The following is a 13,624-nucleotide window of genomic DNA, read 5'->3' on the forward strand; positions in this document are numbered from 1 at the left end:
CCCACCATCCCTCTGTGCACCTCCACGAGACTCATCCCCCCCCCCACATGGCACGCATCTCCAGCACCCATTCCTCCCATCCCTCGGGGACCCCCTCTGCACTCCCACCCCCCACCACCCCTTGCACCATGCTTGCACTGAGAACATCGCCAGGTCCTCCAGGAGACAAGACAGCAACTTCAGCCACAGGGCTTCAAGCTTCAGGGTCCCTCTGGTGACCCCAAGCAGAAGGTAGGGAGCCCACCCGCAGGCGAGGGGCCGGGGTGAGCTGGTCTTGGACAAGCACCCCTCAGATGTGGCTATGTCCCTCTCCTGGGGGGTCCCCAAGAGGGGCACTGGACACTGCCACCGCCTGAGCCGAGGGGAGGCGTGAGCAGTCGAGTTGGCAGTGGAGTCAAAGATCCTGGCCAGCGCGGCCAAATTGCACATTCTGCCCAGTTTGGCCCTGAAACTACAGAGCTACAATAAAAACAAGTTCAGGAGCGTGACCTGCTCAGGCAGCCAGACCAGGGGAACGTGGGCCCCGCCGGGCGGCCGCCGTGGGCAAGGGTAGAGCAGGGATGCCCGGACAGTCGGGCGGACATCCACCGGGAGCATCGTGCCCGCCTCAAGGGACCCCCGGCCGGTCGGCGGGGAGCAGCAGCAGGAGGCCGGGAGGAGGGTCCTGCCTCCTCCGGGTGGCACCCCGAGGTGCCAGGGCTGCGGGCGATGCAGCGTGGCGCAGTGCCGCCCGGGGAAGGCGAGGAGCAGAGATGGGGCGCGAGGGAGCGGGTGCCGGCAGGCGCCTTCTGCTGCCCTTCCCTTGTCGCCCAGGCTCGGCTTGCACCCCGTCCCCTCAGGTCAACTGGAACCGCACCGGGAAGCTGGCTGCATCTTGCCACCGCCACCGAAGCAAAGGGAGAGGAGCTGCTCAGAGAGGGATGCTGGAGGGGGGGCGGGGGGAGGAGGCTGGGCAGGGGGGCCCCCCGGCGCACTGCACCCTGACAGGCACTACAGCTATGGCAGGGCAGTCTGACCCGCAGCGGCTGGGGTGCCCTGTCCCTGCGGCATCACCGCGCCAGTCGAGCCTGGCAGAGCCGTCCACTGAGCCCGTGGTGATGGACCACGTGGACCGAAGGTGAGCCGCTGGGGGAACTGTCCTGCAGTTACCACCGGCCTCGCTCCCTAAGGAAGATCCCAGAGATGAAGACGATCGATGCGCGCATGAGTACGGGAAGAACAACGGTGCAGCACAGCCCCTCCCCGCGTCCTGGCGGGGGAGGACCGGGAAGGGCTACCCAGGAATGAGGCGCAAGTCCCCTGGACCCCTCCTGCCAGGGGTGCTTGTAGAGCCCCCCAAAACAGGACTGTGCCCCAGCTCCTGAGGGAGCAGACAGGCTCAGGAAAGCGCCCGGGCATCCCCCTCCGAGGAGTCCCTCGAGGGGCGAGGGGGTCCTCTCCCCACCGCGTGCGCAGCATTGCCCCGGTTGGGGTCCTGCAAGGGAGCCGAGGATGCCAGGGCAGCGGGGAGCTGCCCGGGAGACCAGTCGACCTTTGACAATGGAAGAGAAAGCTGGATCCCGTGAGAGTGGCCCTGTGGCCTAAGGGCAGCGGGAGTCCAGCGGGCAGGGGCTTGGTGGCCCCCAGTGTGACCCTGAGACAAAGCTCCTCCTCACAAAGGCAATGGTGGCTTACAGGCGGACGGGATGGAGGTCGAAGGCATGGCACAGCCGGCCTCATGGGCATCCCCTGCCCCGGAGGAGGCACAAGGCGATGGGCTGAGACGCCACAGCCGATGACGACCTCCCTGCCAGCAGAGTCGGACTGAGGGCTTCTCCGGACCCAGCCGGTCCCTTGACTGGGGGCTTCCCCGCACCCAGCCAGACCCTTGACTGGGGGTCCCCCATCCCTCCTCCACCCGCTGGGTGCAGGGCCACCACCAGGGAACCCTCCCCAAAGCAGACCCCACCTATGGCACCGGGCAGTCCCTAGGGACCCTGCAGCTTGTGGGCACAGTGACAACGTTCAGAAAGAGATCCAGGCTGAAAAATAGCAAAGTCCCTACAGTCCGGCTAGGACGCTGCCCCTTTCCTCCAGCTCCCCAGCTGCTGTTTCAGGGACTGGTCACATCTCTATTTACAATATAGAACATGAGTGTGGGCCGGACACTGCGCTCCCGCGGGCTCTTCCACGCAGCAAACCATTCAAAGCTGGAACTTGCTCCCTGTGGTTTGTTTCTGTTTTCTTTTTTTTTTTTTTTCTTTTTTTGTTTTTGTTTAAACGTCTTTTGTTTCAAGGACAATAAAAAGTTTCAATCAGGCAGGACTTGAATGTCATTCCTAAGATTCATATTTACAGGAGTCTACAGCAAAGAGACAGGCAGCTCACTCCCTGTGCGCGGGGACACCCCTCGTCCTATGCCCCAGGAACTCCACCAGCTCTGCGTGGACCTTTGGTACGTAAGCCCTTCTCCCCAGCCGTGCCCTCCGCACCAGGAGCCTGCCCAGCCCTCCCCGGCGATGCAGCAGTTCGGAGACATGCACCCGCAAGTGCTCGGAAATTGGGTTTCGGATGCTTTCATCCTTCCCACCCACCCCTGGCCCCAGGAAACAACGGGTTAAAAAGGTGCTCCTCTCATCCCTGCCTTGCCCTGCCCTGCTGTCCGCAGAGCCCACTGCCTGGAGAACCGGCCGGAGCGATAAAGCATTGAAGTTTAAAATGTTCCTCTGGACACTGGCCTCAGAAGCGCGTCTGCTCCCTGCCCCTCACGCCCAGCCTCACAGGTATATCTCCCTCTTGGTGGTCTGGGACGAGGGGGTGGTGGCTGGCTGGAAGTCCGAGGTCTGGGTGAGAGGAATTTCCTCCATGGGAGAGTCCTTGCAGGGCTCATGGCTACTATTGGAGAAGGCACTGTACGTGGGGAGCAGGCGGAGGTTGGCCATTTTGGTGCTGCGCTCTTCTGAGAGTCTGGGGCTGCCATTCCCGACTTGCTCTTGACTCCCTCTGTCTTGGTAAGGCACAAAAGTGGAGAGTTTGAGGGCGTTCTTGGGCCTGCGGCTGGGGGAGGACTGGCCGGGCATCCAGCAAGTATCAGAGTGGCCGAACTCTGTGCACTCCCGGGTACAGGTCCCAGTCATGGCTACATCGGGCAGAGGCCGGAGATCTGCAGAGAAGCAAGCAAGAGCATCGTTACACATGCCCAGGTACCACCGGCTCAGGACGTGAGGATGGAGCACATGGACAAGCAACAGAGCCTGGACGTCTCCATCCTACCCACACCCTCCCGTGGCGGGAGGGGACAGCCGGACCCACGACCACCGAGGGAGCGAAGGCAGAGCTGGGAGGGGAACCCAAGGCTCCTGGCAGCCGACACCTCCCGTCCGAGCCCACAGCCCCAGCTCCCCCTGGACAAGCATCCTCCCTGCAGCAGGTGCATGCAGAGAAATGGGAGGCAGAGCACGGGGCAAAGCTCACCGAGCTCACCCCCTCTGGAGACGAGCATTGCACAGGAGGGGCTCCACAGCCTGGATTTGCACAGCAGGAGACAGGCTGCCACCAGACTCATCACCCCACAGCTGTGGGCACCACCTGGACCCTGATAGGCTCCAGGTACTCCCTTGGTCCAGCACCTTTGGGCACCACTGACAGCTTCACCGTACAGGGACAGGGAACTGCCCTGAACACAGGCAGGCTCTTCGCTGCCCTGAGGCACAACCATATTTTCTGAGCACCATCCTTGGGCAGCCCTGCCCTGCTCACCACCAGGCATGCCAGGCCACCTGCAAGCCTCCCCAAGCACCCATCAGCAGGAGCCCCAAGCCCAGCCCGACGTCTTCAGACATCGTCTGGTCTCCCATGGAGCCTGAAATCCCCACGCGCAGCAAAGCATACATGGGCAAACCCTCGTCTACCCCCAGAGAGGCTGGACCTATCTGATACTCACGAGTCCCTGCCACAGGAGCGCCCAAGCCTCTCTGTGCACCAAACACCTGCCCCTGAGAGAGCCAGGTATCTGAGGGCATCAGTAGCTACCTGCTCCTGGCATAGCTGGGGAACTCTGATCACCAGCTACACCAGTTCATGGTCTGGTGTCCTCACATACCAGCCACCCTCTACCTCAGACACTACAAGGTCTTCTTGAGCCTTGGCCATGTGTCCTTTACACAGCGAGGACCTGTCACAAGTCTTCAGAGGCTGAAACTTGGCATTTCCATGCAAAGGTGCGTGTCCCTCCAAGAGCCATCCCAGACACAAGCCATTCCTTGCCATCTACCCCAACCTGGGGCACAACATAGCCCCCTGCCACTGCCTGGGACACATCACTGCCCACTACCACAAGCACCTGCTGGCAGATCAAGCCTGGTGCTGATGCTGGCATGAAAGGGGGTTGCTGCTCTTGACCTTGAGACTGCTCTGACTTGCAGATGTCCCTTCTGGCTCACAGAAGTCGTCTCCATCTCTCCACCCAGGAGCCCACTCCACTGCATTGCTGACAAACAGCCCTGCAGACTGATGGAGGGAGATACTAAGGAGCTCTGGGGACCTGAGACATACGGGGCTTTCACCAGCTCAGGGCATGCCCCTTCCCACCAGATACACACTGGTGCACATAATCCCCTCCTCACAAAAAAGGAGAGACCAGCTGGCACTCCCTCAGCCCTGGGAAGAAGCAAACCGGAGCCATTCACACCACGCTGGGGGCTCTGCCCTCATCAGCACGTCCCTCCTGCCACCTGTTTGGGGCTCTCGGACACAGGCGTCCCCAGGTCACCCTGGCACAGCTTTCACACAGAGGCAACCCCAGGATGTGAGGAAGGTCTCTGCCGAAGAAGGCTGCATACAATGCCGGCAATGGTTGACAAGGGTCATAAGTGAGAGCTAAAGTGATGGGCATGGAAGAAGGGGAAAAGTTAGCAGCAAACCAGTGCGTGAGCATATCTTGCCTTAAAACCAACCCCCAGTGACTGTATCCCAAATTCTCAGCTCCTCTGGGGGCTGAGGCCCCCCAATTTTTCCCCTTGTCCCTGCAGAGGCTCTGGCACCCACACTGCTCCCCGTGCTGGGAGCCACCTCCTGTGTCCCGTCCCCTGGCACACACGTAAGCTGTGATATCCTGGCAGAAGCCATAAGGACATACCTCAGCGCAGACCCCCTTCACAGCCTGCTCCGCTCAGGGGACTCTAATGAGGAGCAGAAAAAGGACGAGAGGGTCACATCATTGCACAGCTCCCAGCCTCCACACCCACCCTCAGAATCCTCCTGGACCCTTCAGCCTCTGCCAGCCCTCCCCGTCACATTGCACCAAGCCCCACAGCATCCCTCTGGTACCCACTGCCTTCAGGAGTCCCTTGGCCTCTCCTGGCCCTGCTCCAGCCTCCTTGAGGCTGCTTGGCCACCACTGCTGATGTCTCACTAGTTTCTCCAGCCTTACACTAGCCTCTCTGGAGCCCACTGGCCCTTGCAGGACTCACACAGGAACCCGAGGCAAAGCTTGAAGCCACCTGGCTAGTGGCACCCCGAGCCCCTGTGTGCAGAGGGAATGGGGCTGTGCATCCCATGGATACAGCCGAGCCGAATGCGCGCCGACGTGCTCACGCACCGCAAACAGGCACACTGCAATGAACTCGTGCGCAGGGGACAGCCGTGCTCACGCTGCAGGGTGCAAAAGCAGAAGCCCAAGCATCGCAGGGGACAAGATGCCCACACAGGCCACTGTGAGAGCACAGCTTGCCGGTGCATGTCTTTGGGGTCATTCTCAGGGCTGGCCACAGACCAACTGTCCTATTTCCTGAGCATGTGGAAAGTTGCCTCATTTCTTTCTCCTAGCTACAGATAGAAAGCAGGATACGAAACCAGAGGCAAGACAGCTCAGTTTTCATCTCTACTCTGTGCAAGTCAAAGCAGAGACTGGAGCTTGCATCCTAGATGATACACCAGGTCTTCCTCTCAGGACAAGAGGATGCCCCGGTGGCCACCGGCTTGGTCGGTTTGAGGTCGTGTTACATTGTCTTTCACTTCTTCTGTTCAAGAGGCGATATTGCTGTCTCTCTCATCTACTTTCCTGCTGGACAAATGGGATGGCTCATCATCATTTCCACTTCCAGAAATGCGTTGGTGCTGTGCAGTCCTGGGGTGGGGAGTGGATGAGTGCCATCACTTCTTGCTCTGACAGAAGGTGCTTTGCTGAGTCAATGGAGGGTACTGGCAGGACAAAAATAAAAGCTACCTCTCCAGTGAACAAAGCTATGGTGATTTCCTCGTGCCAATGGCAGCTCAGAAATTGCAGGATCAAGCAGGAACGCTGTGTTCAGGGTCTTTTATTCTGGTTTTCCCATTGTCTGTTTCTGGCACTAAAGTCTTTTTCCAGTGTTGTCCCTTCACTTGCAGTGAGATGCTGGCATCAGAGCTCTGCCACTAAAGGAGCGTATTATGTTCCATGAGCACAACCCGCTCCGCTTTAAGAGCCCCGGAACAGGGCAGGGTGTAATTCCTGAATAGCTGTGATTTAGAGCAAACATGACCCTATGGCCTAATTCTCAGCACATGCTGGTGGTTCAGAGACTTCGATGTGCCACTGCAGACAAGCAGAAATCTTTCTTTGGGGGTAAACACTGGTGGAAATTTTGCCCACAAAGTGCTGATTCTGGATGCCCTGCAGTGTGGTGAGAAGGCAGAGCCCAAACCTCACCTGGGGGTCAAGGTGCCCACTTCACCTTACGAAGTGTACTCAGGATTTCAGATCCCTTCTCCACCCCAGGAATGCAGTTTTGCGACTCTGAACCTCTGAAACCTGACAAAGTTTCTCAGAAAGAAACAGAAGATGGCTGTGCCCTCTCCAGCATCTCATTCCTCCACGGCATCCTGGCCATGCAAAGTAAAACCTATGTCTGTGCAGCTGCTGTGTTTTTCTGAGCTTTGCCCTCTCACTGCACTCCTTTTGAGGGCTGGCCCATCCTGTTATTGGCATTTCCATGCCAGAAGGCTGTACTTCACAGCCAGGAGGGTTGTGTAGTTGCTTGGGCATTCCCAGTCCTCACAGTCTTCTAGCTCCCCCCTTTCTATAGCTTTGCATTTCCCTGGCATCCTCTTGTTAGCTGCCTCGGGGCTGCTCTGCCTCGGCACATTGCATAGGAATGAATCCGGGGTAGTAAAAGTTGCATCCCTTTGAACTTTTCAGATGAAAAGGGGGCACGGTTGGGGCTTTACAACGAGAAGCATTGAGAGATGCACCCTGGTCCCTCGTTCTGGCTGGAGGAGGGGAAGCTCTCTCGAGCTGCGGCTCTGTTCTCGATGCTGGTGTGGCTGTTCTCATCTCCTGACATCCAGGGCACCTCTGCTCTTTGTGAAGGAGACTGTGCCAGGCTGCCTCCTCCGGGAAGAGGCACATATTTGTGTCGCTAATTATTTCTCTCTATATATCCCCATGCAGGGCAGCAACACATCCTGGTGCAGCCACTTGCAAGGGCTCTTCTAATAGTATTATTGCTCTTAGTGGGGGATTTCAACAGTGCACTTGAGCACTGACAGGAGACAAAAGCAGGCAGCCTCATTCAGCAGGCACTTCCACCTCCTGCATTAGATGTGCAGAGGTTCACTCGCCCACTTCAAGCCAGGTAGTTTCAAGCAGGGGCTGAGAGCCAGCCTCAACCACTTTTTTTTTTTGGCACCATCTGCAAAGTCCGCAGTCTGGTTTGGTTCTCCCTGTCTTCCATTTGCGTCAGACATCAGCACCGTATGCGTGGTGTGCAGTGCTGGGTGAGCAGGGATGATGCAGCACAGGAGGCCAGATCTTGCGGGTGAGGGGATACAGTAGAGCAGCTCTGGGAGGGAAGACAGTGGGACTGTGGGGATGTGACACAGCAGAGCACAGCAGAGGATGCAGAGAAGCCCGGAAGGGAGGAGGAGGGAAGCGCAGCATGCTAGGAGGGACTGGAGAGGTTTAGTGGTATGTAGAAACAGGGAATATGACAGTGCGGGGAGAGCAGCTTGGAGGCAAAGCAGGATGCTTTTCTGAAGCGTTAGATCAGAAAGACTCATCTTCCCTACCTGGTGGCATGGAGAAAATCAGCCACTAATTTCAACCAGCTACCCCTGTGCAGATCCCAAAAGCACTGTACTTCTGGCATTGGTCAGGGGGTAGAAGGGTGGAGCATAACCCATGCTGCAGATTGAGGGCTGGGGTGCGAGGTATTTCTTTCAAAATGGCTGTCTCTCAGCCAGGGAAGGATGCAGTGTTTCCAGTACAGGCAGCTTTACCAGCTCTGTTGCCCTGGTGTGGACACCTGGAAACACCCCTTCTCCCACACCAAGCCCTCAGGGCTCTGCAGACCACTCCTGGGACACCCCTTACAGCAGCGACCTCCCATGACATCATATCCCAGCAGCACTGTCCTCCCTGCCTGCCCCTACAGCATCGATGCAATAGGAACAGCCTCCCTGGTGCTGCTTTTCCCAGCAACTCCGTTCCCACAGCACAGCTCCTGAGAGTAGGCACCATTCCACTATTCCACCATAGCTTACTGGTGCCGTTCTCCTGCACCACCGCTCCCTCCAGGTACCACTCCCTGGAGTGCTCACACCTATAGGTACCCTTGCCTACAGCACTGTTCCCTACAGGCACCACTCCCCTACTGCGGTACCGCTGACAGGTACCATTCTCCCACACCACTGTTCTCTATAGGTACCACTCCCCTACAGCGCTACTACCTACAGGTATCGTTCCCCTACAGTGCTGTTCCCTACAGGTACTGTCCCCCATGGCGTGGTTACTGAAGGTACCACTCTCCCGCAGCGCTGCTCTCTACAGGTGCCATTCCCCCACAGCGCCATTCCCGGGAAGCACCATTCCCCCATAGCGCTGCTGCCTACAGGTACTGGTCCCCCATGGTGCCACGTCCTCCAGGTGCCATGTTCTGTGCTGCTGCTCCCTTCAGGTATTGCCTCCCCCCGCTGCTGTCTTCCCTCCAGGCACTGCTGCTCTAATGGTGCCATTTCCTCCAGGTACCATGTTTTACAGCACTGTTCCCTCCAGATACTACTCCCCTGCAGTGCTGCTTCCTCCAGGCACCATTGCTTCATGGTCTGTTCCCTCTTCACTATACCCTAATAGTACAGCTATTTGGAGAGTGTGCCCCAACATCCCGTTTTCTTATACCAGCAGCCCCATTACTTTGCTATTCTATTCTATTCTTCATGTCTTTGCATCCTGGCACTGCTGGAATGAGTGCCTTGCACTATCCCGCCCCTTGACTTACCCCTCTCCGTGCCTTTGCCCTGCAGCAGCACACCCGACCCAGTAGCCTGGAGGAGTCTCCCCACATCGGCCGCAAGAGATACTCAACAGCCTGTGCCCACCTGGCCAGCTCAGCGTGAGCTTCCTTTGGTGTACATGAGCTCAGTGGCTCCTTTCCAACATCTTCCCCCTTGCAAGGGTTTTTGGGAGAGGGGAGCTGTGCTGTAGGCAGCTGCAGAGCTACTACCTCCTTTGCAAAGCCCTGACACCAGGTCGCCCTTCAGGGTCCCCAGACGAGGTGGGCATGGCCAGTGCATTATCCCCAGCAGGGAATGGCCTGCCTCTGGACACAGGGGACCAGAGCAGCAAGCTTGCCTTCTGCAACTCCTCAGTTCGTCTCCTTTCTGGCCCCTGATTCCCACATCATATGCGGACGTGACCAGAGCCCTCTACCTCCAGAACAGTACAAGCACAACACCAATTTCACTTTCCAGGCCTCGGGGAAGGCTGCTGGACTGCTGCCCATTTCCACAGCAATGCTCCAGAGATCAATGAGTACAGAAATATCGGAAGCTGAAAGCACTAGCGGAGAGCTCCCCGCAGTCCACGTCAGTCCCTATTTTTCCTAGACTGAGCTAACATCATCCCTACAACACCCAGGCAGACGGTTTGCAGGACCATTCCTAGCACTACAACACCCAGACAGACGGCTTCGGGGACCAATTCTAGCACTACAACACCCAGACAGATGGCTTTCCAAACTTAACACCGTCACTACAGCACGCAGACAGATGGCTTCTGGTATCTGAGACCGACCCGACACTGCCCATAAAGGTGGTTACTGCAGTTCAACGCCACACCTACAGCTCTCAGGGCAATAACGAGCAACACCCGCTTTTACAATAAATACCGAGCAAGATCCTCAGACTGATGCCAGCACACAGATGGATTTCTCCTAGGCACCAAAGTCAAGAGATATAACGCGCACAGCCATCTCGCCCAGACCCTACAGCACTGAGCATCTCTCCCCTCATGCTAAACAATAGTATCTTAACACCAGTACAGACAGCTTGCTCCAAAGTTAATGGCCTGTCAGCCCCCAGATGCATGCGCGGATCAAACCATGGCCTCTGGAGTATATTACAACAGCACACACTAACTGCAGCACCGAAGCAAATGACTTCCCAGATCCTGCCAAGGGTATCACAGCAGAACCAGCACGTAATTAATGTGGACAGATGCACCCACCAGCCTCAGCCTCACCAGCACAGGTAGCGCTAAACCACTTTGTCGGCAGCGAGGGCCTGAGCCCAGGCTCCCAGAGGACATGTTCTTCCCTTGCTTGCCGTAACTGGAGCTTGAGGGACCACCTCCCCACTGCCGTTACGCCTGTAAACTGCAGGCAGCTAGCTGTGCGACAGTGGCAGGCTGGCTGGGAAGCGCAGGCATCCCACGGCCACATCGCCACAGCAACGGGAGGTGATCCGTGCCCTGCGCCAGCGGCAGGAGCACCCAGATGGACGGCTCTGGACACTGGCCGTGTCCCTGCAAGGACCAGGCAGGGCTCGCAGCGCTCAGCGACAGACTATGGCACCTGCAGGATTCCCAAAAGCACCATCTGCCCCCCAGCTTCACTGCAATCCCCGTGATACCCAGCAAAACAAATTCAATCCCCCTGTAACAGATTTTGTGTTTGTGGTGCCTCTTACATGATCTCCTACCATGGCACAGTGGGGCTTCAACTTTCGCTGGACTATAAAAAGCAGAATTATTACATTAAATTACTGAATAATTATGTTAAGAACTACCTTAATAGGATTACAGGGTTCAAAGGTTAGGAAATGCCAAAATTAGGATTGTCCATGCAGTCTTAATTCGCTTCATGAAAATCTGCTTCATGGTGCAGACCAGAATTACACTCTGGTGGAAAATATTTTCCCTGGGGTCCCTTTGTGCCTCTGGGGGAGAGGACAGAACCACCTGGGAGATATACCAGGCTTTTCAGGATGAAAAGGCTTTGCCAGTGAGACTCGACCCCACAGGCTGCTGAAATTGAGGAAGGTACAATAAAAGGGTCAAGAGATCACAGAAAATTACTTCTCTAAAGCATGGGACCGGAGGATAGGGGGATTGCTTTACTATTGAGAAAAAACTAGCAATTTCCTTTCCTACTTCCTTTTGGAAGTGAAATATATGGACAGATTTCACTGCCACTTTTAAAAATATTTGGTAAGTGGCCTATGTCCATTATGAAAAATTATATCCTTGCAGTTAAAGTTTGCCAAAACTTCAAGCAACTGAAAACAAAGTCAGGTAATGAGCATTACTGGGCAATCCACTTCACCCATGTTGTAGAAAACACAGTAACAAGTCTAGCTCCAAAATGAAATCCTGGTTACTACAATATCCAAACACTGTCCTCTGGCCAACCAAGAACTTCTCATGCCACCTACAGACATTCAACAAATAACCACCAGAAAGGTCGAGGAGTCACGCACTAGCCAAACCAAACCATGCAATAACCAAACCATCTTCCTGGTCTCATTATATGCTCCTGCAATAACCAGCCCGGGTGAGTAACAACTCCTGTAGTACCTTCAGAAGTGCACAAAGGTCTTGACAAGAAGTTGTGGGCAGCAGAGCAGCCGCCCTTCTTCCCCCTCTGCCCAAGGAGGAGGGGAAGGTCAGAGCACAGGGCTTTTCTGGCTTTTGAGTCCTCTCTTGCAAGGGCTAATGATGGTTATGCAAATAAGCAGAGGAACACCACCTGCTATCCCCAGGGGCTGACAGCTCATGCATGCCTCGTATGCGCATTCCTGCTACCCAAATACCTACAAAATTGCTCCTTCCACATTCCCACCTTGCCTTTGCTGATGCCTCCCATGCATAGGATTCCCTCCAGACCCTCCCGGTGGGGGTCCCAGCCTGGTCTGTGGGGCTGACCTGTCCCTCTGTCCAGCCAGGGGCTCCCCGCAGACACACTCCTGGCATGCCCTGGTACCGGTGTGCTGCCTGCTGATGGGAGAGGGGTGACCAGAAGGGGACAGGCCACCAGGGCCTGGAGCAGTGCCATCCATGCCAGGAAGAGCTCTGGCTACCCACCGACCGAGCTACAGGGTGCCTACAGCTGAGGTGCCGTTGCCCAGCTCTCCGATGCAACACGCTCTCCAGCCGGGGTCTGCTGCATCTGGGTGAACAGCAGGAGAGCTGAGGTTGCGGCCCTTGTAGCACCAGGTCCTGGGGAGCTCCTGGTCCATATTATTATGGGTTGCTGACATACAGTGGTCCTCTTACCCCATCTTCCTCCTCCTCACTCAGAGCATCACTGAGACACATCATGGCTTCTGGAGGGGACTGGTGACCTGTCCCATGGCTCCTGCAGGAGGATTGTGCCCTGCGCTCCTGCCACTGCTCCAGAGGCTGGGGACACTCGTCTGCTTGTGCTGAAAGCCTCGGGGCAGCAGCAAGGGCAAGCGCAGCAACCCACATGCCCCAGTCCACCCCACAGCTGCCAGTCATAGGATGTGTTAAAGCAGCAAATGCTTCTTACAGAAGGAACCTGAGCGGCTAATCCTTGAGCTTTACCTTGTGCCTGAGCCTGTGAAAGGCAGGGGTCTAATCCCTTCTGATCCAGCCCCTCTGCTCAGGCAGGGGTCTTGGGGGGGGGGGGCAGTGGATGGAGGGGTCCCCTCCAGCCCCCACCCCATATACGCTTCCAGGCAAATTGCAGCCTCCCATCCCTGGGGCCAGCCTCAGCACCCTCCGTCTGCTGCAGCCCACCGCTCCAGCCAGCCTCCCTCCAAGGGTTAATCTTCCTCTCTAGAGCTTCTCAAAGCTAATTAGAAAGAGCCTGGGCAAGTGTGGTGGCAGACACCCGCTGCACTTATCTCCCCACTTCCGGGGCTCTGCCCTTATCATTTAATTAAAGCTGCAGTCGTGCTTCCCTTCCTGGCAGCAGCTAATCAGGGAGGGCACTGGAGCTTGAGGCAGCCTTTGCCAGTTTGCCAGGGAAGGAGCAGAAGGGCAGGGAACATGCCCCAGGAAGGACAATAAAAGGGGGAAGAAGATAAAGAGAGTCCCTTCGTGCTGGCAGCCTGGGGACCGGGAGGGCAGCGAGGGACCAAGCCCCAGTGCCAGTCTGCCAGCTGCGGTGCTGTGCGTGGGGGCACGCAGGGTCCTCTCAGCTCTGGACGGAACTCGGCAATGTCAGCCTGGGAGCGAGCCAAGAAAGCTGACTCCTCCACAGGCAGGCTGGGAGGCACTACAGGCTAGTTCCATCCCCCAGCAGGAGCAGGACCCTGGACCCCCCACCCTGCCCCAAAGCAGCTCTCCCAGCAAGGCACGCTCAGATGCACCCTGACACCAGAGCCCATGCATGCCACAAGCCCCAGCAGCAGAGCAAGCCACACTCAA

General features: G+C 57.0%; 1 protein-coding gene across 1 annotated transcript in view; it reads right to left on the reverse strand.

The window, feature by feature from the left end:
• Positions 1-2,598: 2,598 nt before the first annotated feature.
• PCDH1 (protocadherin 1) overlaps positions 2,599-13,624 on the reverse strand; it is a 52,400-nt gene continuing 41,374 nt past the window's right edge. Inside the window, exon 5 of the mRNA XM_075056729.1 lies at positions 2,599-3,142. Coding sequence (XP_074912830.1) covers positions 2,757-3,142 — 386 coding nt within the window. The 3' untranslated portion in view covers positions 2,599-2,756. The remainder of the gene's footprint in view (positions 3,143-13,624) is intronic.

The sequence above is a fragment of the Buteo buteo genome, chromosome 24 (assembly GCF_964188355.1).
Source record: "Buteo buteo chromosome 24, bButBut1.hap1.1, whole genome shotgun sequence".
NCBI lineage: Eukaryota > Metazoa > Chordata > Aves > Accipitriformes > Accipitridae > Buteo > Buteo buteo.